The sequence below is a fragment of the Coregonus clupeaformis genome, chromosome 12 (assembly GCF_020615455.1).
Source record: "Coregonus clupeaformis isolate EN_2021a chromosome 12, ASM2061545v1, whole genome shotgun sequence".
Classification (NCBI taxonomy): domain Eukaryota; kingdom Metazoa; phylum Chordata; class Actinopteri; order Salmoniformes; family Salmonidae; genus Coregonus; species Coregonus clupeaformis.
In genome coordinates this window covers 10,206,882-10,230,196 of record NC_059203.1, presented here as the reverse complement: position 1 = coordinate 10,230,196, position 23,315 = coordinate 10,206,882, and the positions used below count along the sequence as shown (strand labels likewise).

The window sequence follows — 23,315 nt, the reverse complement described above, 5'->3', positions numbered from 1 at the left end:
ATCCTTGCATCCTTGTGATCGAAGGTTTCAGTTCTAACAAGCCTCTTAATCATGTTTCCTTGACCAATCCATTTAGCCTATGTCAATGCAATTCACTATTGCCAGCTCCAACTCATTTACCAATTTACTACTAAGCTTATTGATCAATTAATTATTGAAAGCTTCCTTAGTGAGTCCTCACCATCGTAGGTTCCACTCTCCAGCAGAAGGCCACTCTCCTCCAGGATACGGAAGTCTCCCACGCTGATGAAGTTGTAGTCCACCCCCGGCACCTCCCCTTCTCTTGGCAGCCGTGTGGTGCCTGTCAATCACACAAGCAAACACACACCTATGAGCATATGAGAATGCAACGACAACCTAATACAGAATGAGCCCATGAACACTGATGCAAAAGGTAAGAAACATATGGAGGGAGGGCCTATTTAGGGCTCACTGGTATCTCAGATGATGTAACCAAAAGAAAAGGACATGGTGATAGTGTGATATGAGCATCAGGGAGTTCACAGCATTCTCTCATTAACAGGATGTCTGTTTCTGTCTCCCCATGACAGCTTTGGTACCAGAAAATGCCCCCCATAGCCCAATTACTGAGTACACCGCTACCTGCCAAGCCTCTATCTTGCCTGCAGCATCATCTAGATGTCACATCAATATTGCTTCTACTGTAATTCTTCCATTGTCAACCTGTTGAGGGAAACATAACGAGGACAAACTATGATTTACTTGGAGGGTTTGGTATCTACTTGAAAGCAGAAAGTATTTTAGCAGACTTTGAAAATAATTATCCTGACACAGTCAATAGTTCATTTATGATTACTTTCAAATGAGCTGTGTGAGCAGAATTTTCAAACAAATTCCCCAGATAATAAATGTCTCTGATGGGCTAATAAATTTAATGCATTTCATTTAGCAGACAAGAGAAATAGGAAGATGTATAAATGCTTTATCAAAGAGAACAGTCATTTCCTGCCATCATGCATAGTCATTCACATGGTCACACTCATCGGAAGCAATCACTTTTCCCTCAGCATTGGAACTCTTGCAATGTGTGTGTGTGTCTGTGTGTATGTGTGTGTGACAGAGATAATGAGAATGCATGAACATGTGTCTACCTTGGACCCAAATTGGCGCTCCATCAAGTCTTTCATAATCTCTCCCTTTCATATACTGCGGTCCTACTTTTTAAAGACCTGGCTTGCATGGATGCCACAGCCACAGACAAAGACACACGCCATAGCAGGGACATCAGAGGCGGTTTCACTTAGAAAAAGAGGGCCAGAAATATAACATGGAATTTTTTTGCATTGTTTCATGTTGGCACTTGAAAATGCCACTTGCATTCGCTGTCAAATAATACAATGGGAAAAAAGCATTGCAAAAACGAGGAGCCTCAGTCCATTTGTGGACATAGCACTTACTTTGAAGATGAGACACTCTGAACTTCTGATGTTTCGGTAATGCCTGACTGCAAGTATTAGCTTTCTTTAATGCTAGAAAATTGGTTATAGCTAAAAATGTAATAAGTGTGCAGGAATATCAAAAATGTCTTATTAAAGAACTGTATTACGTTAAAGCCAGAATTCAGGAATATCATGTAATTCAAGGCCATGACCTCAGAATACAATGTCAACCCTACTTTAGTGTGGTACTGAACTATATTCACGCAAAAACTAAACTCAATGGTTTTACGTCAAGAGCTCAATCAGGATAGCCAGTTTCAACAGACTAACTGATGCCACACACTGGCGGGGTGCAGTAATGCACTCCCCTTTCACCAAGAAAACATAAGCTAGCAGAGGAAGCTAGTGCAGCTGAGAGGGGGGTCAGGAGGCTGTCTTCTCTGGTGTAAGGGAAGTCGTCCTGGGACTGAGTGCGACCCCGGGCCCTTTTGCCTCTTGGAGACGGCCTCCTATCTTTGTCCTCTTATGAGCTCTTAACAGCTTCCTGCTGTGCCTTTGTTATCATCCAGAGGACATGGAGGCAGTCTGAGGCCCAATGAAGGAGACTCAGGGATTACCATGGCACGCAGTAAGGACCTGCGAGCACTCGCTCTCCCTCACTCTCTCTCCCCCTCGCTCTCTCTCTCCCTCTCTCTTCCTCTTGATTGTCCCATCTTTCATGGCCCTCTCAGAGACCATAATGCTGCTGTGCCCTGGTCACGCCAAGGGGAGTGGGTGACGTTTAGATTTTTATAATGGAGCATCGTCTCCATTATCGACCCAAAGTGCTAGAAAGCTATCAAAAGCACAAGGACAGCATGGCCTTACAGGAACTGTGTAATACACAAAAGCAAAGGACAGACAGATCGATGTTTCTGACCAACAACACAGAATTCTTTATCTCTGACATTGCTAATTTTCAGTGTATTGATTTAAAATGGATTCAGAGTGATATTAGCTATAAACAGAATACTTTTGATCCAGAGTAATGCATTGCTAACACATCATATGTGGGAGGGATATGGAGAGAGAAAGAGGGGAAAAAGAGAGAGAATGATAGAGAGGGAGTGAATGAAAGAGACAAATGGAAGGCAGGAATGCTAGAAACAGAGAGAATGAGAGGGGGTAAAGATGGAGAGAGTAAGGGAGATTGAATGATGTCATTCAGTCTTTCTGTCTCAGTCACTCGCTCATTAAGACAGTAATTCAGAGAGGGAATTATGGAGTCACAGTCATGCGGTGAGGCCACTGTAGCTGATAGAGGGTGGACTGCAGGAAATATAAAACAAGGGGTACTGTAAAAGTGTGAAGAGAAAAGACTATAGCCCTGAAATAGTCATTTAATTCTGCTAGCAACCATTGTCCCGTAGAGGCATGAGATGAGTTCTAAGGTTCTGTGTCCATCCCCTAAGAGATCTGGCAGAGCCAGACTAGCCTCTGGAGAATACCACACCAACAGAAAGACACAGTGAACTGAATTACAGCACAGCATAAAACATTCAGCACTGCACTGACTAACTCAGGAAGATCATGTAATTCAAGGCAATGGCATGTCTCTTACAAAGATCTCAGAATTTAGTCAGAGAAACAGTATTCACTCCGCCAGGTAAAGTAAGGTTAAGAAAGACAAACTATGAGCATAGACTGGAGACAGAAACAATCAGGCACAAACAGATGTACGTTGACTGCCCAAGAGAAGGCAGAAATCTTCAACTCACATATGATCGACAAGTGGTTGAGAGAAGGGACTGATAGAGGGAGAAATATTTGTCCTCTCCAAAAACGTAAATATACATGAGAGGTAAGCTGCTTACTTCCTGGAAATATCTCACACTTCTGCCTGCGATTCCCCACTCTATAAGATAGAGCGTCTTTCAGCCCTTTGGGGGAGAGCAGGGAGCCTTTCAATGTGCGTTTGTGACAGTGCCATGCAGAACTGTCTGCCATAGCCTGAGGAACAGTGGGACTGTGTGTGGGATTCAAACATGTTACTGTTCTTTTAGAGACTCTGCTTTGGAAAAATGTAATGGTAAATATTATGCTCTTAATTTTGCAATTTAATGTGTGTGGTAATAATGACATAATAATGTAGTAATTTGGAGATAAGATCTCTGTTCTCCAGCATGTTCATTGTCTTTTCTAATAGAACCACATTCCTTTCCTACTCTAAGAACACAGCTATTATGACCATTGAGGAGAGGATAGCACCTCTACATGTACTCTTAACTGACGGCTCTAAAGGTCATTCAGATTAAAGCTAATTTGCAGATTGACTTATATCTTGCACCACTCAGAGTAAAAGCTTTTGTATAAAAGACCGTAATCACAGACTGCCATTTGGAGCAACGTCTGGGTTTATGAGGATGTCTTTGCTTGTGTTGTCATGGCGATCTTCAAGTATGTGAGAGAGACACTGAGCGGTGTGTCTGTCACCTATAGTGCACTACATTTCACCAGGGTCCGCATAGGGTGCCATTTCAGAGCAGGGGTTGAGGAGACTTACAGGGAATGGTGCGCAGGTAGAGGTTGTCCCGGATGACCTGCTGCAGCTTGTGGTCCAACGAGCCCTTCTGGAACTGCAGGCTGAGGTAGTGGCGCAGGTCCGTGTTCAGAACCTTCCCTGAGCAGACAGAGACAGAGACACAAAGTGGTATTACATTAACATTTTACATTTTAGTCATTTAGCAGACGCTCTTATCCAGAGCGACTTACAGTTAGTGAGTGCATACATTTTCATACTGGCCCCCCATGGGACACGAACCCACAACCCTGGCGTTGCAAGCGCCATGCTCTACCAACTGAGCTACAGGGGTACAAAAGGTGCAGTTTCAAGAGGTTAGAGGTCAAACAAGAGGTTAGAGGTCAAACAATATGCCTTCCCCTTCCATCAGTCACTCCTGTGAATGCACCTCATCTACACAATACAACTGACAACAAGGTTTCATATAATATGCATACAATTGTTAGACACTCACAGCTTCAATGACAACCAAGCATAGGCCAACACAACTAATTCTCCAAAGGAACTGTTAGGTCTCAATGCAAGAACTCAGGAGATAGCGCTTCTTCTAACCAACCCCCTGATGTCTTTGTAAAAACAGAGGAAGTTCACGCAACGTTTGAAAGGAGACAAGAACTTGAGAGTCATCCTGTGAAAGCAGAGGAAAGTTTGCTGGGTGTCGGAGAAGATGACGAGGAGAGAGAGAGATGACGAGGAGAGAGAGAGATGACGAGGAGAGAGAGAAATGACGAGGAGAGAGAGATGACGAGGAGAGAGAGAGATGACGAGGAGAGAGAGAGGAAAGAGAGGAGAGAGAGAGATGACGAGGAGAGAGAGAGAAAAGAGACAAGATCTTCAGTGTCTTGGATGTGAGCCTCGTCTCCAGGCTGGCAGTGGGGGGAGAAGTGGCTTTGAAATGGCTCGACTGGCGCTGAGCTTCAGTAATCATCATGTTCCCTCTCTCTACTCTCTGCCGGGCGGACAAAACTCCACTCAACACAACTCTGTATGCATGGCTATGAATACTAATACATCCTTTCAGAAAGAAACAGCCCTCTACAGTAGACATAGCTGGTGATAGCAAAGGAGATGTAGTATAGGGTAGAGTAATAGAATAAAGATGAGCTATGGGACAGTTTCTGCATAATCTACAACCTTATCTCCTTGTTCATCAAACAATGGCCAAAATGAACATATCCCAAAATTACAAATTGTTGCAACATTTTATTTTGTGTTCTTAGAAAAACTTTTATAGTGGAATGGGTCATGTAATGTTTGGCTACCTAACTAACAAAACAAGTCATGGCAAACACCATCAAACTCCAGTGTCAAAACATAACATTAAAACTATTCAAATAGTTTACGGCCTATTGTAAATCGCCTGTCATTACTTGTTAGGAATATCCTCATCATACTCAGTTTGACCCCTATTTTGCCCCTAAAGATTGATGTTACCATAAATCAACTCTTCTTTTGCATGCCATGTGACATGTTTTAGGAATTACCATCCCTATGGGGGCAGCTTTTCAGGATAAAAGTTGTGCGTGCCACGCTTCCGATCAAAAGAGGGCAAAATCACAGCTGGTCCAGGCTCACAGACACACAGACAGACACAGGGGAACAGAGGCACAATCTGCCAGCCCCAGTCCAAACTGTCCCAGAATTTGGTTGTTGTCCATGCACGTCTTCCCTCAGAGAAATGCCAAAGAAACAGGCCATATAAACAGTCTAAAATACATCCCATACGCTTTATGTGACATCTCTCTGAAGACTAAGGCAATGATAACATAAAATACTTCAAAGGATAAAGTTAATACCAGGCCACAATCTAGACCAAAATTGTCTCATGACTTGCAATGCATAATGTCCCTTCAGCAAAATGTCAAATAACTTACGGTACTTAGAATATGACTGATAATGATTAAACTTACTATGTACTTAATGTGTTACTTTGTTATTTTATTGAGAGGCTCCTGCTGTTTGCATGCACACGCACACACACACACACACACAAATGCACGCACGAACGCACACACAAATGCACGCACGCATGGATGCACGCACAAATGCACACCGCACACAATCAAACACGCACACACCAACCCCGTGGCTATACAGTGCAATCTTTGTGGCCTGCTCGGTCCTGTCAGATGGTGTTAGTGAGGTTGTCACGTCAGAGATGAGCCTCATTCCTCCTCTTCACAGATAACAGAGCCGTTGTATACTCGGAGGATTCCATAGTACCCTGTCAGCCCTGTATGCTGGGGCATTTATAGTGAGTGCAGCCAGCCAGGACAAATGAATTGAACTTCACCTCACATTCCCTGCTCTTCCAGCTCTCTCTCTCTCTCTCTCTCTCTCTCTCTCTCTCTCTCTCTCTCTCTCTCTCTCTCTCTCTCTCTCTCCCCCCCCCTCTCTCTCGCTGTACTTATCTCTACCCCCTCCCTCTCTGCCTCTCTCTGTACTGCCACAGTACCTATCCATTTCCTCCACACTATGTGGTGTTTCATCTTCCCACTACTTTCTCAGTCAACTGTATCTGTATCTTCCATTCTCCCCATTAACATCTACCTACAGTGATTGTTTCCATTACCGTACACGCTATTGGAAGTAACTGAAGGAATCAGAATAATCTCAAGGTATATCAATTGGGGTATGATTCATAAAAAGATAGATTCCTTTAATGATCAGCTTTTCAGTCAGTCACTTTATTTGTGTCCCTGTTTATTACACAATGTTTTCATATTCATATTGGTTGGAGATGAGTGAGTGACTCAGAAATGGAAGGTCAACCCCAGGAATTCTTTAACATTTCTTTGCTGGTTTTTTTTTGCATTAGCAATACAGTGCATTAGCAATACAAGTTATGTAGAGCCTGTAGCATCTCAGGGCAGAGGAGGAGCAGTGAGGTGGTTGACTCAGAGCCTCCACACTTTAACTAACACCTCACTGCCGAGGCACACACGAGTGTCCACACACGCATGCATGCACACACACAAGCACACACACAAGCACACACGCAAACACACACGCACGCACACACACACCCAAAAGCATCTGAGAGAAGGGCTCAGGAATCTAGAGCTGCCACTGGGTAAAAGAGAGACAGATTTCACAGTCACCTAATTGGTCTGTTTTCAAAAGACACACCTACAGTATGTAGCTTATGGTTCCACATCTCTTGCATGCATGTGGAATTCTCCAGGGAGGTCATTGATTCTGTTTTCTGAATGCCACATAATGAAGATTCCCCTGACGAGGCAGGGTGTCCGGAGGTTCAGTATCCGACTGCCATATACCATTACATACAGTATGTCACTTGAGCAAGGCATCTTCTCCATTTGGCCGAAAGCCTTCTTCTAGATGTGTGCATCTTTTACTATTCAATAGATACAAATATGGCAAAGTCCCAAATGTGTGTAATGCAGAGGACACACACACACATTCCTTTCCTCCATATGGCTGAGTACTTTGCTGGCCTCAAGACATTTACTAACCTAGCAGTGTGTGTTGTGAAACAGGCTTTAACACTGTGGTGCTCATCCCTGTGAGACAGATGCTAGCTCCACGCCACAGTGAGGCCCAATCACAAACACAACACTTCATCATGTAATTAATGGCAGGCTGTTGGTGTCAGAGCTTCAGATCCCCTGTGCTCAGTCAAACACCTGGGGCCTCTGTCTCCCCAGGCCTGCTGGGACACATACACCTGAATGACCTCTGCACCCACCATCACTCCACTGAGGTGTCATGCTGACCCCAAGGTGTCATCCATCCACTGCTTTCTAACCTCGCAATTTCTGGAGAAATTGGCTCAGGGCACCTTGAGCTACTGGTGTCTCTCTCTCTCAGACAGTGGTACTGTAGGTGTGATGCGGGTCAAGCTGCAACTCAAGACAGTAAATGGTGTCTGAATTGAGCCTGTGTAGGAATAGGAAAGGCTATCCACTTCACACATCCCCAGCCCTGTAAATGAATTCTCTTCACTTATATAATCAGCACAGGGTGTAGGCTACAGCAGCAGCAACATTATCTAATAGAGTGCAAGGCCCTATGATAGGCTAGAGCCTCAACCTATAACAGTATCTGCAGAGCCTGCTGATCTAAAAGCAGTCAAGGGCCAGTGAGCTCACACGGTCACAGCTGCATCCATATTAAAGTTAACCAACCATAAGCTACCCCCATCCCTCCTCCCTGCTGTGCCACAGAGCACAGGAGAGTTGCAGAGGAAGGATGACCTTGCTCCTCTCAGGTTCATGATTAGCAGCAGTCAGCAGAAGAGTGACAGGCTTAGCGGCTCCGCAACCATGATAACAAGAGGAGAGAAAATAACTGAGGATCCCAGGATCAGTGAAGGGGCGAGAGGGAGGAGAGAGTTACCCTCAGGACACTGACTCATGGTGTCACTCTCTCTCTCTCTCTCTCTCTCTCTCTCTCTCTCTCTCTCTCTCTCTCTCTCTCTCTCCCTTATCTCTCACTTTTATCCCTCCAACTCCAACTTCTGTTCTAGTTTGCTCTCCTTCTTTCTCTCACTCATTCTGCCTCTCTTCATTCTCCAGCTCTCTGTCTCTGCTGTAGGCGGTCCATCCTTCTGTTATGTCATTCAGGGTCAGTGGAGTCAGATACAGCTGGAGAGTAAAACACACACCGACCCCATCCCAGTGAGGAGCCTCGTTTAGCATCTGGCTCAGATCAACAGAGGAATCAGTATGATTACACTCACACATGAATGGAGCACATTTATCCACCCAACCCACTACAGTGTAACATACCGATAACAAAACTGGCCCATCTCTCCTCACACACAGACACACATGCACACACACACGTATTACCGCAGTACTCTGCTGGAGAGAGACAGATCTGTTTTATAGTTCTATCCAAAAACAAGTGTGACTCAAGTAGACTGTGTTGTTCAGGGAGGGGCTCCTAATCCCAGGCCTGTTGTCAACTCATGTCTCCGTAAAAGTGAAGTAATGTTTCTGTGGAGCAAGAGCACGGTCATGTACTCAATAATTGAAAAATAAAAAAAAGATAAAAGAAACGAGGGAAAGCATACCAGCGTAGATCCATACACTGTGAGGAACATGGGGAGAGAGAACCACAGTGATGCACAAACCCTGGCACTTTCCCTGACCTCAGGAGACACGTCTTCAGACGGAGTGGCAGAGTCGCTCCCCCTCCAAGCATGCCCCTTTCAGCTTCCAACCACAACACATAAACATATCACAACAGAGAGAACATAACCTAACACTCACATCAGGATGTTAGCAACCTAGCAGGCAGCTGCATGAAGAGAATATGATTGAATTAGAGAGCATTTACAGCGCTGTTCATTCTGCAGTCAGCCTTAATCAAAACACTAAAAGGCCTTTATTTGCAATAATTTCAAATGCATCTCTTATCTCATTAGCTTTGGCACAGATTGACTTAAACAGTCTAAGATAATAATAAGAATAATGTGGTTGAGTCAATCAATCAGTACCATCTCCTGCTGGCTGGCTGGATTCATTCTGCAGCTCTAGCATTAGTTCTGTCATCCGCTAATGAACGATGAGGGTAATGTGGGATTATATCACAGTCATCATCTTCAATGGCCTCAGATATGAGCCTGACTACAACATGCTCGTTAGCCGAGTGCCATTGTAAAGGGGGAACTAAAGACAGCAATCAGATGAGATAGATCCTGGAGCCTCTCTTAGGCATGACTGACTGACTAACTGACTGACTGACAGAGGAAACTCCAATTATCATAGTAGCCGCAGCGCCCCCATGCAGCCCGATAATGAACGATGAGGGTAATGTGGGATTATATCACAGTCATCATCTTCAATGGCCTCAGATATGAGCCTGACTACAACATGCTCGTTAGCCGAGTGCCATTGTGAAGGGGGAACTAAAGACAGCAATCAGAGGAGATAGATCCTGGAGCCTCTCTTAGGCATGACTGACTGACTAACTGACTGACTGACAGAGGAAACTCCAATTATCATAGTAGCCGCAGCGCCCCCATGCAGCCCGATAAGTCTGAAATAGGGTTAGCCGTTGTTGTGGTGATCATATCTGCTCCAGTCATTGTTTTGTGGCAGGCAGCCTTTGGAGATTTCACAGGGAGAGAAGGAGCATGTGCGTCACTCACTCACTCACTTACGCTCTTCCAGTGTGAGTGTCAGTGTGTTTATCATTCTTAAACACGTCCCTTCCAGGTCTACTGATCTATCTCTAGGTTTGGTTTCTAAATGAATATGGGTGTGTGCTTCTCGTCATTAAGATGAGACTGAAACAAGAGAAAAGGATCTGTACAGCAACCGAAAGTGTCTTCTGCTACTTTCTTTGACCACAGGCCACTGCTCCTCTCTCTTCTATGTTTTGTTACGGGAGAAGGCAATCGTTTGTGTGCATCCTAAAATGGCAGTTCATCGTCCCCCAATGCTGTGCATTTCATTGTTGAGTGAGCAAAAAGCGTCCCGAGGGCTAGTGTACAGTGGACATCTTCAGGAGAGTGAGGAATTGTGGTGAGAGCGCTACATAATGTTGTGTTGCTTGGTGCAGCGCTCCTTCAGACTTCGTTTGTTTGTTTGGATGTAACGCTGAAATGAGAAGTTAAATCTGAGGCATCCATAGCGTCAGATGAGGCCATTCCTAAAATGTCTCCTCATCTTAATCCCTCTCTAAATCCTATTACCTGAGATTAATCAAAAATCTGTTTTAAAACAATAGACACAACAAGTAAATGGTTTAGAACTTTACAAGACTTTAATGTATCCCTCAACATTCATTAGGCATATGAGCTGACCCCCCCCCCCCCATCGGCACTAGGCCCGCGTCTCTAACCTCGAGGCTATCGCTGCCCCCATAAAAGGCTGGCATTGTGTGCCAGGTTAAGAAGACAACAGATGATTAGCCCAGGGATGTGTGTGGCAGCCTGGCTCTTACCTGCTCATCCCCTTCATAAGGCTTTATTGTGAGGAACTAAGCTGGTTAGCTAAGCCCATAGGGAAACATTTGGACCAGAAACAGAGTATTCTCATCTCTAATTGGCTGGGTCAGCCACCACTGCTGCAGACATCTTAGCTCGGCAGGAGCAGGATAACGAGCTCTGTGAACCACAGTCAATCACACAGTCAGACCTAGCAAAGCACCTTGACATGTAAATAGAGTCAAAATAGAACTGTATCGTAGCTGTACTTGATTCACTAACCAGAGCACAGCAAATTAGTGCAGTTCTCAATCCACTAGTGAGGGGTGTGGTGATGGCAAAGATATGAGTACAAAATGGCTGCCCTACAGGTTGTATGGCTTGGCAGGCAGGCAGAAAAAGGCAGTGGTACATGGTTGGGGATATCCCTTTAAGAGAAAAATGCTCCGCTAAGCCACTTCTCTCCAACACCGCCTAGCTCAGAGATTTACCGTAGACTTGCAGATTCCCCAGGCAACCCCTTAACCTTGAGGCGCAGTACAATTTAAGGTGGTTATCATGTCCGCACTCGGTTAGACTCAGAGGCACTCAACTGATACTCAACACATGTGATAGGAGAGAGATTTCATGTTTCCAAGGAGGAACTGAAGAAAATCAATCAATGTGCTCTGAGGTCCGGGGATGGGGGCCTGCCTGCAGCCCAGCCCACTGCTGAGGGAGCTCTGCCAAGTGTGCGGACCCTTACAAGCCTGGACTTGGACAGGAAAACACTGAGGGCTGGTCTCTACAGTACATGTCTGTTTCTTAGTAGAGCTCATGGCCCTACTGTCAATTGTAATGCACAAAAGCCAGAGAGAGAAAAGGTGTTGACGGGGGTCATCCTGGGGTCATCTCTGTATGACTTGTATGGCTCAAAGGCTCAAATAGAAGGCCAGGTGTTTGCCATGACCTCTGTAAAGGTGGTGAGTAAAGAGTGGATGTGTTGTCTGATAAATGGGAAAAGAGACAGAGAAAGATAGATGTAACCAGGGAGACCAGAGATGGAAAAGTCCCTCCCGCCTAAAAATCTTTCCACATGGGTTATGGCACACACAGATACGCATGCACACATGCACACACACGCATGTGTACACACACACACACACACACACACACACACACACACACACATGCACAGCACGCATGCATACAATCTTTCTCTCTCACACACACATATATACACACACACAGATACAAATATACACTCTGTCTCCCCTTTTCACATGGCCAAATTCATAGAGCCTGCTAATTCTCTGTGGCACAATGCATTTTCTATTCAGAGGGGGAAATCAACGATGGATGCATAGATGCATGGAGACATATTCAGGTGCGGGCCATTGAGGGGAGATGGAACAAGCTCTTTCTGTAGACACATTATGTAACAGACCTCTGCTCTGGTATTCTTAAGAGCAGTCTGACTTGAAAGGCATCTCAGTCGGAATGTCTGCTGAGCAAGAAGTTCATGATGTAACATGATGAATCCCTGGAGACGTGAGAGATGAGATGGAGAGTCGGCCATTTGTCAAAATACTAAACATGCACTGCAGCGACTCTGCACACATATCCCTCTTAGGCTCCTCTGTCTTCTGCATGATGCAGAGTACATGCCTCTCTCTCCTCACTCCCTCACTACAAGGGCCTCCAACCTTCTAATACCATACACAGACAGTGGATGACACTAGGCGTGTTGGCAGCCATAATCTTAATACTCATGTGGGGTACCAATTGTTGCTGAGGAGTAATTGCTCCGCCATAGTAATTATCATGCGTAAACACTGCTGGCAGCTTGGCCTTGCCTGGCTACCCAGACTCCTTTCTCCGGCCAAATGCTACGCCACATGAGTCTGGATTTGAGTACTTCCCAGACCCTTCACCGAATGCGAACACATTCGGGGCCGTCTGATTGGTCCAGAAACTGATGGGTTGGGCCAGAGCCAGAACACACGTGGGTAAAGCGGTGGTTTGATAATTCGTCATTGGTGTTGATACTCTGATTGGTTAGAGATTCCAGTTTTTCTCAATTGCTAAAACACAATTTCTGAAACCTTGCTCCATTTCCTGAAAACATTAAACACAAAACCTCATCTTCAAGCACTATTTACAAAACCTCTGACAAAATGAAACATTCACCTCAAAACAGTTTTACCTGTGTTCAAAATCAAACACTGCTCTCAAATCATAAACAAAAGTGATCAAAATGATATACACTCTCAAGCAGTCAGTAAACAATACACCGAAAAATTGAAAACACATTGTTCAAAATATACAGTTCTCAGGGAGAAGTACATTTTTAATCTCAAAACAAATTTCATATGTTTCCGTCATTGTCTTTTGATGAACGAAAACATGTTCTATCATAGTAGCTCAAAATTGATCAGAAATTACTACTTTTGTTTTTTGTTCTTCCTCCTCCTTGTACCCCTATTTTACAGTACTGTACCCTGCATCTCACAAACTTGTCCTTTGTCTCTGTGATACTGTAATTCTTGTTCTTTGTTGATATGAACCTGCAACCAGTCAAAATCTATTGAGCAGTCAGTACTGTTAACAAATGGAAAGCACAATGTTCAGGGCCATACAATTTGTCCATTGTACAGTATACAGCTTACAATGCACTGTACTACAGTATACAATACTAAAAGGGACAAAAATCAAAGGAGTAAACATGTGATCAATGTGCTTCTTCTTGTCTTTGGGCTGGGTCAGGCCAGAGCACTTCGTCGACATCACAAGCAATATTGTCCCTCCTGAGGCAACGGGGGAAGAAGCCTCTTGTGTGCCGTATCCAGCCCTGACATGATTCCTCACCTATATCACCACAGGTTAAATCCATGGCTTGCAGCAGATTTACTCTGGTGTAGGGTTATCTATCATACACTTTCCATCTCCAAGAGGAGAAAAACTCCTCAATCGGATTCAGGAAAGGCGAGTATGGAGGGAGGTACAAGGTCATTAACTGCCCATTGATGTTAAACCATTCCCTTACCTGAGCAGCTCGGTGGAAACTGACATTGTCCCACACTATCACATAGGTGGGAATGGGATTCTCATTTAGCTCTTGACCCTGCTGCTCTTGAACCTGCTGCTCAAATAAAATATATCTTAGATTGGCAATAAATCTTAGAAGGTGCTGGGTGTTATATGGCCCGAGTGTAACATGGTGATGTAGAACACCATGGTTGCTGATAGCAGCACAGATTGTGACATTGCCACCTCGTTGACCAGGGACTTCAACAATGGCCCGCTGTCCAATCATGTTTCGGCCTCTCCTTCTTCTCTTTGTTAGATTGAAGCCTGCTTCATCGACAAAGATGAACTCATGGGATCTGTCCAAGGATTCCAAGTCAAATATTGTCTGTGTAGAAATACAATATACTGTATGTAGGATTTTGTAAGTCGAACAGAGACAGTGCTATACTGTAGAGTACAATTAGGCCTACTGTATGCACTTCTGATTCACATACATTGTATGTACTGAAGAGTAATGTCATTCACATAGTATGTGTTAGTACTGTAGACAATCTGGATTACAGTAAATGTTTCTGAATGTACACTTACTTGCACATACTGAGCTCACAGTTCTTTCACCCTTGGTGAGTTGCGCTCAAAAGGTACTCTGTATACTTGTTTCATTCGCATCCTGTTACGATGGAGGACACGGTCAATTTGGAAATGCTCACACTGTCGATTCCCTGGAAGTGTGTGTTGTCTTGTATCACTCGTTCCTGGATTTCTCTGAGTCGTATTGCATTATCTTGAAGGACCATGCCAACTATAACGGCCTCTTGCTCCCGAGTGAATATAGCTGTCCTTCCACCTGCATGTGGCAGCATGCAGGTGTAGTTGTATAGTTACAAAACATATTCATGCAGTACAATACATACAGTGATTAACTTTACAAATGTCTATTGAAACAGCTGCATATAGTGTAGTACAGTAAATTTGCAATTACAAAAATACAGTAGTATACTGTACCTGTTCTCTTCTCTGAATGTCCTTACTATGGTGGAGACAGAAAATCGGCTCAAATTGGGTTGCACTCTAAGTCCTGCTTCCCTCATTGTCAGTCCATGGACAAGAACATGGTCTATGACTGTTGCTTGAATTTCATCAGATATTTCCACTTTTTGTCTTCCTCTTCCTCTTCGTCCTCCTCTTCCTCTTTCTTGCCCTCCTCCTCCTCCTCTTCCTCCTCGTCGCCCACCTCGCATACACACTCGTCCTCGTCCTCTCACATTGTTTATTCTATCCATTCTCAGACTTTCTCCTTCCCACCTTCAACAACCTGTTTGCTCTCTGAACTGGCTTATATTGGTTGTGTCGCATCATTTGAAACAGGTTAAATCAATTTTGAGTGGTTGTGTTCAATCAATGACATGTGTTCTCTATTTGTATTTGATTGTTGCCACTTGTGTTCACCAGTATGGATGACATGTGCATTAGAGTGCAGAATGTGTTTTGAGAATGAGAATGTGTTTAGAGTTTTGCTGAAAAGTCTAAGTGAGATCTGCAAATTGTGTTTTACCATGTGAAATGGTTTAAGGTATTGACAACAGACTGCATAATTAGCTAAATGAGTCCAGGCAACTGAGAACTTTGTTCAGCCAATGGGTTTTAGTGTTTTAGCAATTGAGAAAAAATGTATCAAATCGATGATGACTTTGTACAGCGCCCCTCGTGCCCCTCATAACCACAAACGACTTCAATGATGGCAGTCTCAGATTAAAGTATGTAACGAACGACAGAGCAGCGTAAGAATTGATTGTGAGTCGTCAGGCTATGCTTGGGCCCCAAAAACACCAGCTGTAATTAAATTAACTATTTAATTCAGTCTCTGCAGCCATATGCTCCGCCATGACACAGAGAGAGAAAGAACGGGAGAGGAGGAGGGAGAGAGAGAGAGAGAGAGAGAGAGAGAGAGAGAGAGAGAGAGAGAGAGAGAGAGAGAGAGAGAGAGAGAGAGAGAGAGAGAGAGAGAGAGAGAGAGAGAGAGAGTGTGACAGAGAAAGGGAAATAGCAGGGGGATGATGAGGAGGAGGGACAATGTTTATCTTGATCATCTCAAGGTTAAGTATCCTATCTGCAAAGCTGGCATGTCCGCTCTTCACGGGCCATTCTTCAAGCCCCATAAACCCCCCACTCGCCACACAATGCCTCCACTACAGCACACCCAGTCCATCCATCCGTCCTCCTTCCCTACCTGACACCTCACTGTGCTAAGCAGCCTGTGACAGACAGTTCGACACATCCATAGATCAATACAGATGAGAGTATGGAACATAGCAGTCAGTCAGTGTGCCAGAACCTCAAACACATGCAATATACTGTACCTCAGAGCACAGAAACCACACCAATCTAACGGTCAATGAAAATATAAGACACATTTATGTGACTGAAAGTATGCGATCAACTGGCACTATAGACAACACTGTCACTCTAAGCAGCTTGGTATTACCCTGGTGTGCATGGGGAGCATACATACAATACAATCCCCTCAATGAGCAGAATCAATTAAAGCTGTATTAGCCTGCTAGGAACTGTTATTTATCTGAACAAATATCCAAAGGAATGACCAGGAGGGGTTTTGGAGGACAATGATTAATTTAATCAAGTGTAAGTGAACTTTTCCCAAAACCATGCAGCTCCACAACATAATCCTCTTTTCCTGAAACATTTCACACAGGATTAGCACCCGAGGGAGCCTGGCTGTAAGGAGAGAAGCGGGATGGATGCAGTGGAAGAGAGGTAGAGATGGTATGGGTGCTGGGTGGGGAAATGGTCTGAGGAGAGTATAGGAAAGAGGAGGGTTGTTCTGTCATGGCACTAACCCACACATCGCAGGCTATAGAATAGGAGAAGAGACAAGAGGAGATAAAATAATTGTGTAATGTTTCCAAAACTTACAGCTGTAAGTGTAGATAACATATTCACATTGGTGACTTGCAGGCTTGAATAAATGTGTCACACAAAATTAATCAAATACAGGATAAATAATACTGTGTATCTGGATTAGAGACTTGAATTTGGTTGGTGTTGCCCAGAGTGGGGGAAAACGCGCTTTGGTGATGATATTTTTTACCAAGACAAATATGATTATTCATGTTCTGAATCGTTCTCTGGGGTCTTTCTCTAACATACTGCATCATTAACATTATCTCAAAAAAGTCGGATTTCGTAACCTAATATATCCGATAATAAGCACCGAGCTCTGTTGACAACTTCTGAGGATTTTACATTTTGTGGTCGTCGTCATCTTCCAAGTTGTTTCCACGGGTCGCAAAAAGCTAAATTAGCATCCAACGAGCTGAATTAAATGTAAAACTCTGCGAAAATAAAAAGCTTGGTATACACTCAGTGCTCCATTGACATTTCACAGAGATACGCCTGTTCTTGTGAGAAATCTTCGAAAAGAACAGGAATTTCGAATTAATATAAAAACTGTATAATAAAATCATGTCTCAGAATCAATATTAGTCACCCAAATTCTGACCATCCTACAAGGGTAAAAACTCCAATAATTTTGAGCGGATTATGATAGAGACATGAGGTTTGGTTTTCTAAGAGTATTATCTACACAATGAACATATTATTTTATCCATTGGTCACCCTACAGTATGAAATTGCAGTAGTTTTTCTACATAGAGAACTAGAAAGCATGATGACTGATCACTATGTACGGTATGCATAGCATTCCTAAATTACAGTCAAACATGGCTGTTGCTTGCGTCTCAGCTCTGGCCCATAACTCAACTTCCTATTTAAAGCTGAGAAGAGGGACAGGTAGGCACTGCCAATGGGGGTGTGTTGGGCTGGCTGGGGCTGGCTGGCCTGGGTGCTGGAGTCTTTGATTAAAGCCCTCCATCCCCAGCCTAATGCCTTGCCTGCCTTCCCCTGAATTATTCACTGGCTTTGTGGAGTGGGCTGGGGTGTGTACTGCATGCTACATGCTACAAGCCTGCTAAGTGTGTTAGCCTAAAAACATAATGCAATAAAGCTCAGCCATGCATAATGGATGGGATCCCAGGATGGGAGCAGGGATCAGGAGAGCTCAACAGCAATGTCGCCAAAACATCGGCTTCCCATGTTCCACCCAATCTCCCTCCATCCACCTCTCCCTCCCTACCTCAAACACAGCTTAAAACGCAACATCATTGGATAGCTACTTGTCAAAGTCAGCATTGTTTTTCTTCCTCTGCCTCCTCCCCTTCCTCATGACCACTATCTGTAAATGCACAGGTCCAAAGCACTTTTGTGGCGGTGAAGTGTGTGTGTAGAGCTGAAGTGTGGTGAAGTGTAGAGGTGAAGTGTGTGTGTAGAGATGTTATGGGTGCAGTGGTCTAAGGCACTGCATCGCAGTGCTAGCTGTGCCACTAGAGATCCTGGTTCGAATCCAGGCTCTGGCGGTGCACAATTGGCCTAGCGTCGTCCAGGGTAGGGGAGGGAATGGCCAGCAGGGATGTGGCTCAGTTGGTAGAGCATGGCGTTGCAAACAGGGTTGTGGGTTCGATTCCCACGGGGGGCCAGTATGATTTTTTTTTTTTATATATATATATATATAATGTATGCACTCACTAAGTGTAAGTCTCTCTGGATAAGAGCGTCTGCTAAATGACTAAAATGTAAATGTGTGTGTGTTTCTTCACCAGCCCTACTCTCATCTCACCGTGACAGCATGCTGTGCTGTTCCCCCCATCAAGGAAATGAGCCGTCTGAGGACTCTGTCACACAAACTCATTTTTCACCTCACAGCGTAGCCCAACAGTGGCTCCCTTTCCCACAGTCTAATTCACACTCTCTGTGTAGACATCACTGGCATTACTGTAGGTTAGAGGACTACTAAACGTAGACACGTCGAAGGGCATTGGACAGGAAAATGGAATTGGTGGGAGAGCATTACATCTCCCAATCAATATGTGGCCAGTAGAACAGCTCCATCAGCAATTCATTTAGTCTGGCGGGGTGCCAGAGAGACGGCAAGCAGTGTTGCTGTGAATGCAGGGCCTGAGGTGTCTACAGTATGTAGGAGGTGGATGTTCCAAGCCTAGATGTTTTATATGCTGTGCCAGGGAAAGCTGTTAGTGAAATCACCAACAACATCAAGGTATGACCGTATGCAGATATTAAGACATGGTCTGGAAAGGGCAATGTATGCACTGGTGCACTATGTACAGTAAATATTGAATAAACAAACTAAAGCCTAGCAAAATGCTACTGAGCATGCATGATACCGATGATGAGACCAATTTCTCCAATTTATGGACACATGACACCACATGTCTGTAGAGTGTCAAAACACAATTAAGCATAAATAAAAAATAACCACAGTGACACAATCCATTCCTTGTGCAGTACTGGCTGAAACTCTGTCGGGCTTGGAAGCCTTTTAACTTACTGAATTATGTTCCTCTGCAACCCAGACATCTTCCTGTACTTAGTCTGACAATGCTCTGCTAAGAGGAGTAGCTGTTGGCATAATAGTACATTAGCCTTTCACTGTACTGTAACTGGCTGCGGAAACTACTTTCCTTGGAATAACCCATCCTCTACACTCGACTCAACTGCATTAAAATGTCTCCTCTATTCATTTGAAGAGATGCCAACTAAACAGGGTCTCAGTCTTTTAATGGCTGACTTACCATTGATTTCACTGTAATAACACTTCCACTGGTCCCAGATATAAACATAAGAAGGAAAGTGGTGGCAATTATTAAACACAAAGGAAGTAAAGCTTAAAACAAATATCCCAGACCCCTCCTGTGTATTTGTTAGAAGTATAAATAAAAGGGAAAATTGGCTGCTGACGCATGTTCCCCAGCAGGGTTTGAGACAAAACAATGCTGTTTAAACAAGAGGAAATGTGTACACATTGAGCAACAGTTTATGGCAACAAGAAAAAGTAAGAAATCAACTGGCAACATGCGTGTCGAGAACAATAAAAAACTATTGGAGGATCAGTGGTAGATGAGTGTTGAGTGGGCACGCGCATGTTAGGCCTGCGTTGGTGATATTGGCAGACAGATGGGATGCCATTCATGTCTGCTGTTAACACTTGTGGGCACCAATGTGACGCCAGTCTGGGGCTGAGGGGTATACCAGTCACACAGAGACATGGTTTGCGTTTGTGTGTACATTATGTGTGTGTGTGTGGGGGTATGTGTGTGTGTGTGCACATGTGTGCGTGTGAGTCCGCCTGGGGAAGTCATGGCCTGCGAGAGGAGAGGGCTGTCACATCCTGTCTGAACAAGGACCCAGTGCCCCGGAGAAAACAGCCTCCAGGGAATCAACCATGTCATGGATTAACAAATATTTACCCACCCTGCTGCCTTATTACCAATCCTATTTGAATAAAAAATGGATTAGAGCTTTCATTGGTACTCCATACTTATCTGTTCGTTTTCAATGTTTAAAGAGGTTGACATTCAGCCTGGCATCATGACAGAAGTGAATTCTAATTAAAGTGTATTGGAATAGAAGATTTGGTGAAATGATAAGAGAAATGTCTCTGGTCGGGGGACAGGTGTGGCGGTCAAACCAATTGGCCTATGATAATTGAGATGCGATACGCTCTTGACCCTCCAGTCTGGAGAAAAACAAGGCCGAGTGAAATAGTCATTCTGGCATTGTTTACTGAGCTCATTTAAAGGCTCTGTCTGGTCAATAAGACAATGAGAGGCATGGTCTAAATATAAGAGACAGACAGACAGGGTGAGGGGGGAAAGTGAGAGAGAGCAAGAGAGAGCGAGAGAGAAAATGCATCTCAATATATGTGATACATCCCATGTATGTATCTTCTCTGGATTAGTGTAATTCCTTACATTTCCAAGACACAGCCTCCAGCCTCCCTACTCTGAGACAAATAGCAAGCTCAAACCCACTTTTTCCATCATCATCTCTGACAGCAGCATCTCTATGGCTCTCTAGCCCTGAACCTTAGAGTCTTTGCCAGACAGCTGCATTCTGGGAGCCCCCCCTGCAAAATGAGCACCATCTTATCCACTGATTAATCAGTTTAATTTAGATGGTTATTAGTGTAATTATTAGTGTTATTAGTCTAACCTATAAGAAATACATCCTAGGTTAGGAAGATATGGGGTAGTCATATGTCTGTGGTTGCCTGCCTGCCTGGCTAGCTGGGGGGTTTACGCATCATTGCACCACTCCAAATGTTTGGACGGCAGTGTCAGTGTGGTGCCGGGTTGGAATGAGCTGGGAGGGGGTGAAGGTTTGAGAATGGGGCTATTTTATCCACACAGACAGGTGACACCCCCCAGGACCCTCCACTCCAGACCCCTGTGGCTCTGGCATGGCCAAGGCCAAGGCCCTTCACAGGAGATGCCACTGAGAGGCAAGAGGTACAGTGCATTTGGAAAGTATTCAGACCCCTTGACTTTTTCCACATTTTGTTACGTTACAGCCTTATTCTAAAAGTTTCTCCCATTCTTCTCTGCAGATCCTCTCATGCTCTGTCAGGTTGATTGGGGAGCGTCGCTGCACAGCTATTTTCAGGTCTCTCCAGAGATGTTCGATCGGGTTCAAGTCCGGGCTCTGGCTGGGCCACACAAGGACATTCAGAGACTTGTCCCGAAGTGTCACGCCCTGACATAGAGATCTCTAGTTGGTTTGGTCAGGGTGTCATTTTCTATGTGATTATCTAGAATGTGTATTTCTATGTTGGCCAGGTGTGGTTCCCAATCAGAGGCAGCTGTCGATCGTTGTCTCTGATTGGGGATCATACTTAGGTAGCCATTTTGCCTACCTATGTTGTGGGATCTTGTTTCAGTTTGGCTTGTTGGATGTTTAGCCTTTTGAACTTCACATTCTGTTGGATTTTGTTATTTTGTCGGTGTTTATATAATAAACGACTATGTACGCATACCACGCGCACATTGGTCTAATCCTTTACACGACGCATGTGACAGAAGATCCCACCACCAACGGACCAAGCAGCGTAGCCAGGAGAAGCAGACACCCTGGACACAGGTGGGGAAGACATTTTGGACATGGGAGGAGATATTAGCCGGTAAAGGACCCTGGGCAAAGGAAGAAGCCCAGGCAGGAGAGGATCAACGGCGATGCCGACGGTACCGACCGCTAAGGAAGCCCGAGAGACAGCCCCAAGAAAAAAAAATTGGGGGGCACACAGGGTGGTGGGCAAAGCAGCAGGAGGCCCTGAAAGACCTGCAGGTCAGCACTCTGAGAGAGGAGACCACCACCTTACGGGGGCTGATAGAGAAGAGGGAGCAGGAGCTCTCCCTTCAGAGGGAGGCGCTGCAGGAGGCCCACAGGGAGAAGGAGTCAGTGGATGCACGGAGAGAGGAGCTGGCCAGGCAACAGGAGGAGCTGAGAGAGGAGTTAACCCTCCAGCAGCAGAGAGCTCGGGCCTTAGAGCAGAGGCTGGCGGAGCCAGGATTAGCAGAGCCAACTCCCCGCACTCGCTTTGAGGAGCGTGTGACCATGCAGGCTCCAGGCTATGCGCCGGCTTTACGCGCTGTGCCGCCAGTGCGCCTTCACAGTCCGGTACGGCCCGTTCCTGCTCCTCGCACCAAACCAGTGGTGCGTATATCCAGTTCGGTACGGCCGTTCCTGCTCCTCGCACCAACCAGTGGTGCGTGTCTCCAGTCCGGTACGACCCGTACCTGCTCCTCGCACCAAACCTGTGGTGCGTGTCTCCAGTCCGGTACGGCCCGTACCTGCTCCTCGCACCAAACCAGTGGTGCGCGTTGCCAGCCCGATGTGCCCCGTACCTGCTCCTCGCACCAAACCAGTGGTGCGTGTCTCCAGTCCTGTACGGCCCGTACCTACTCCTCGCACCAAACCAGTGGTGCGTGTCGCCAGCCCGGTACACCCCTTACCTGCTCCCCGCACCAAACTAGTGGTGCGTGTCTCCAGTCCTGTACGGGCCGTACCTGCTCCTCGCACCAAACCAGTGGTGCGTGTCGCCATCCCGGTGTGCCCCGTATCTGCCCCCAGAGCAGTCCGCTCCACCGGTGCCCAGTCCAGCTCCGGTGAGCTGCTCCAGTCCAATGCCAGAGCAGTCCGCTCCACCGGTGCCTAGTCCAGCCCCGGTCAGCTGCTCCAGTCCAGAACCAGAGCAGTCCGCTCCACCGGGGTCCAGTTCAGGTCCGGTCAGTGGTTCCACTCCAGTGCCAGAGCAGTCCGCTCCACCGGTGCCCAGTCCGGGTCCGGTCGTCTACTCTCCCACACCAGGGTCCAGACAGGACTTGGTGCATCACGGGAGGACTGCAGAGCCAGAACCAGACGTCAACCCCTCTTCAGGGTCGGGGCCTCCCACACCAGAGTCCAGACAGGGCTTGGTGCATCACGGGAGGATTGCCGGTCCAGGCCCAGACGTCAGCCCCTCTCCAGGGTCGGGGCCTCCCACACCAGGGTCCAGACAGGGCTTGGTGCAACGTGGGAG

The 23,315-nt window shown here is 45.5% G+C and overlaps 1 protein-coding gene across 2 annotated transcripts in view; it reads right to left on the bottom strand.

Annotated features, from left to right (window-relative positions):
- LOC121577744 (membrane-associated guanylate kinase, WW and PDZ domain-containing protein 3-like) overlaps positions 1-23,315 on the bottom strand; it is a 147,689-nt gene that overhangs the window by 43,535 nt on the left and 80,839 nt on the right. For both annotated transcript variants that reach the window (XM_041891594.2, XM_041891595.2), the window contains exons 2-3: positions 3,943-4,059; positions 182-301 (exon numbers count right to left, since the gene is read on the bottom strand). In XM_041891594.2, coding sequence (XP_041747528.1) covers positions 182-301; positions 3,943-4,059 — 237 coding nt within the window. The remainder of the gene's footprint in view (positions 1-181; positions 302-3,942; positions 4,060-23,315) is intronic.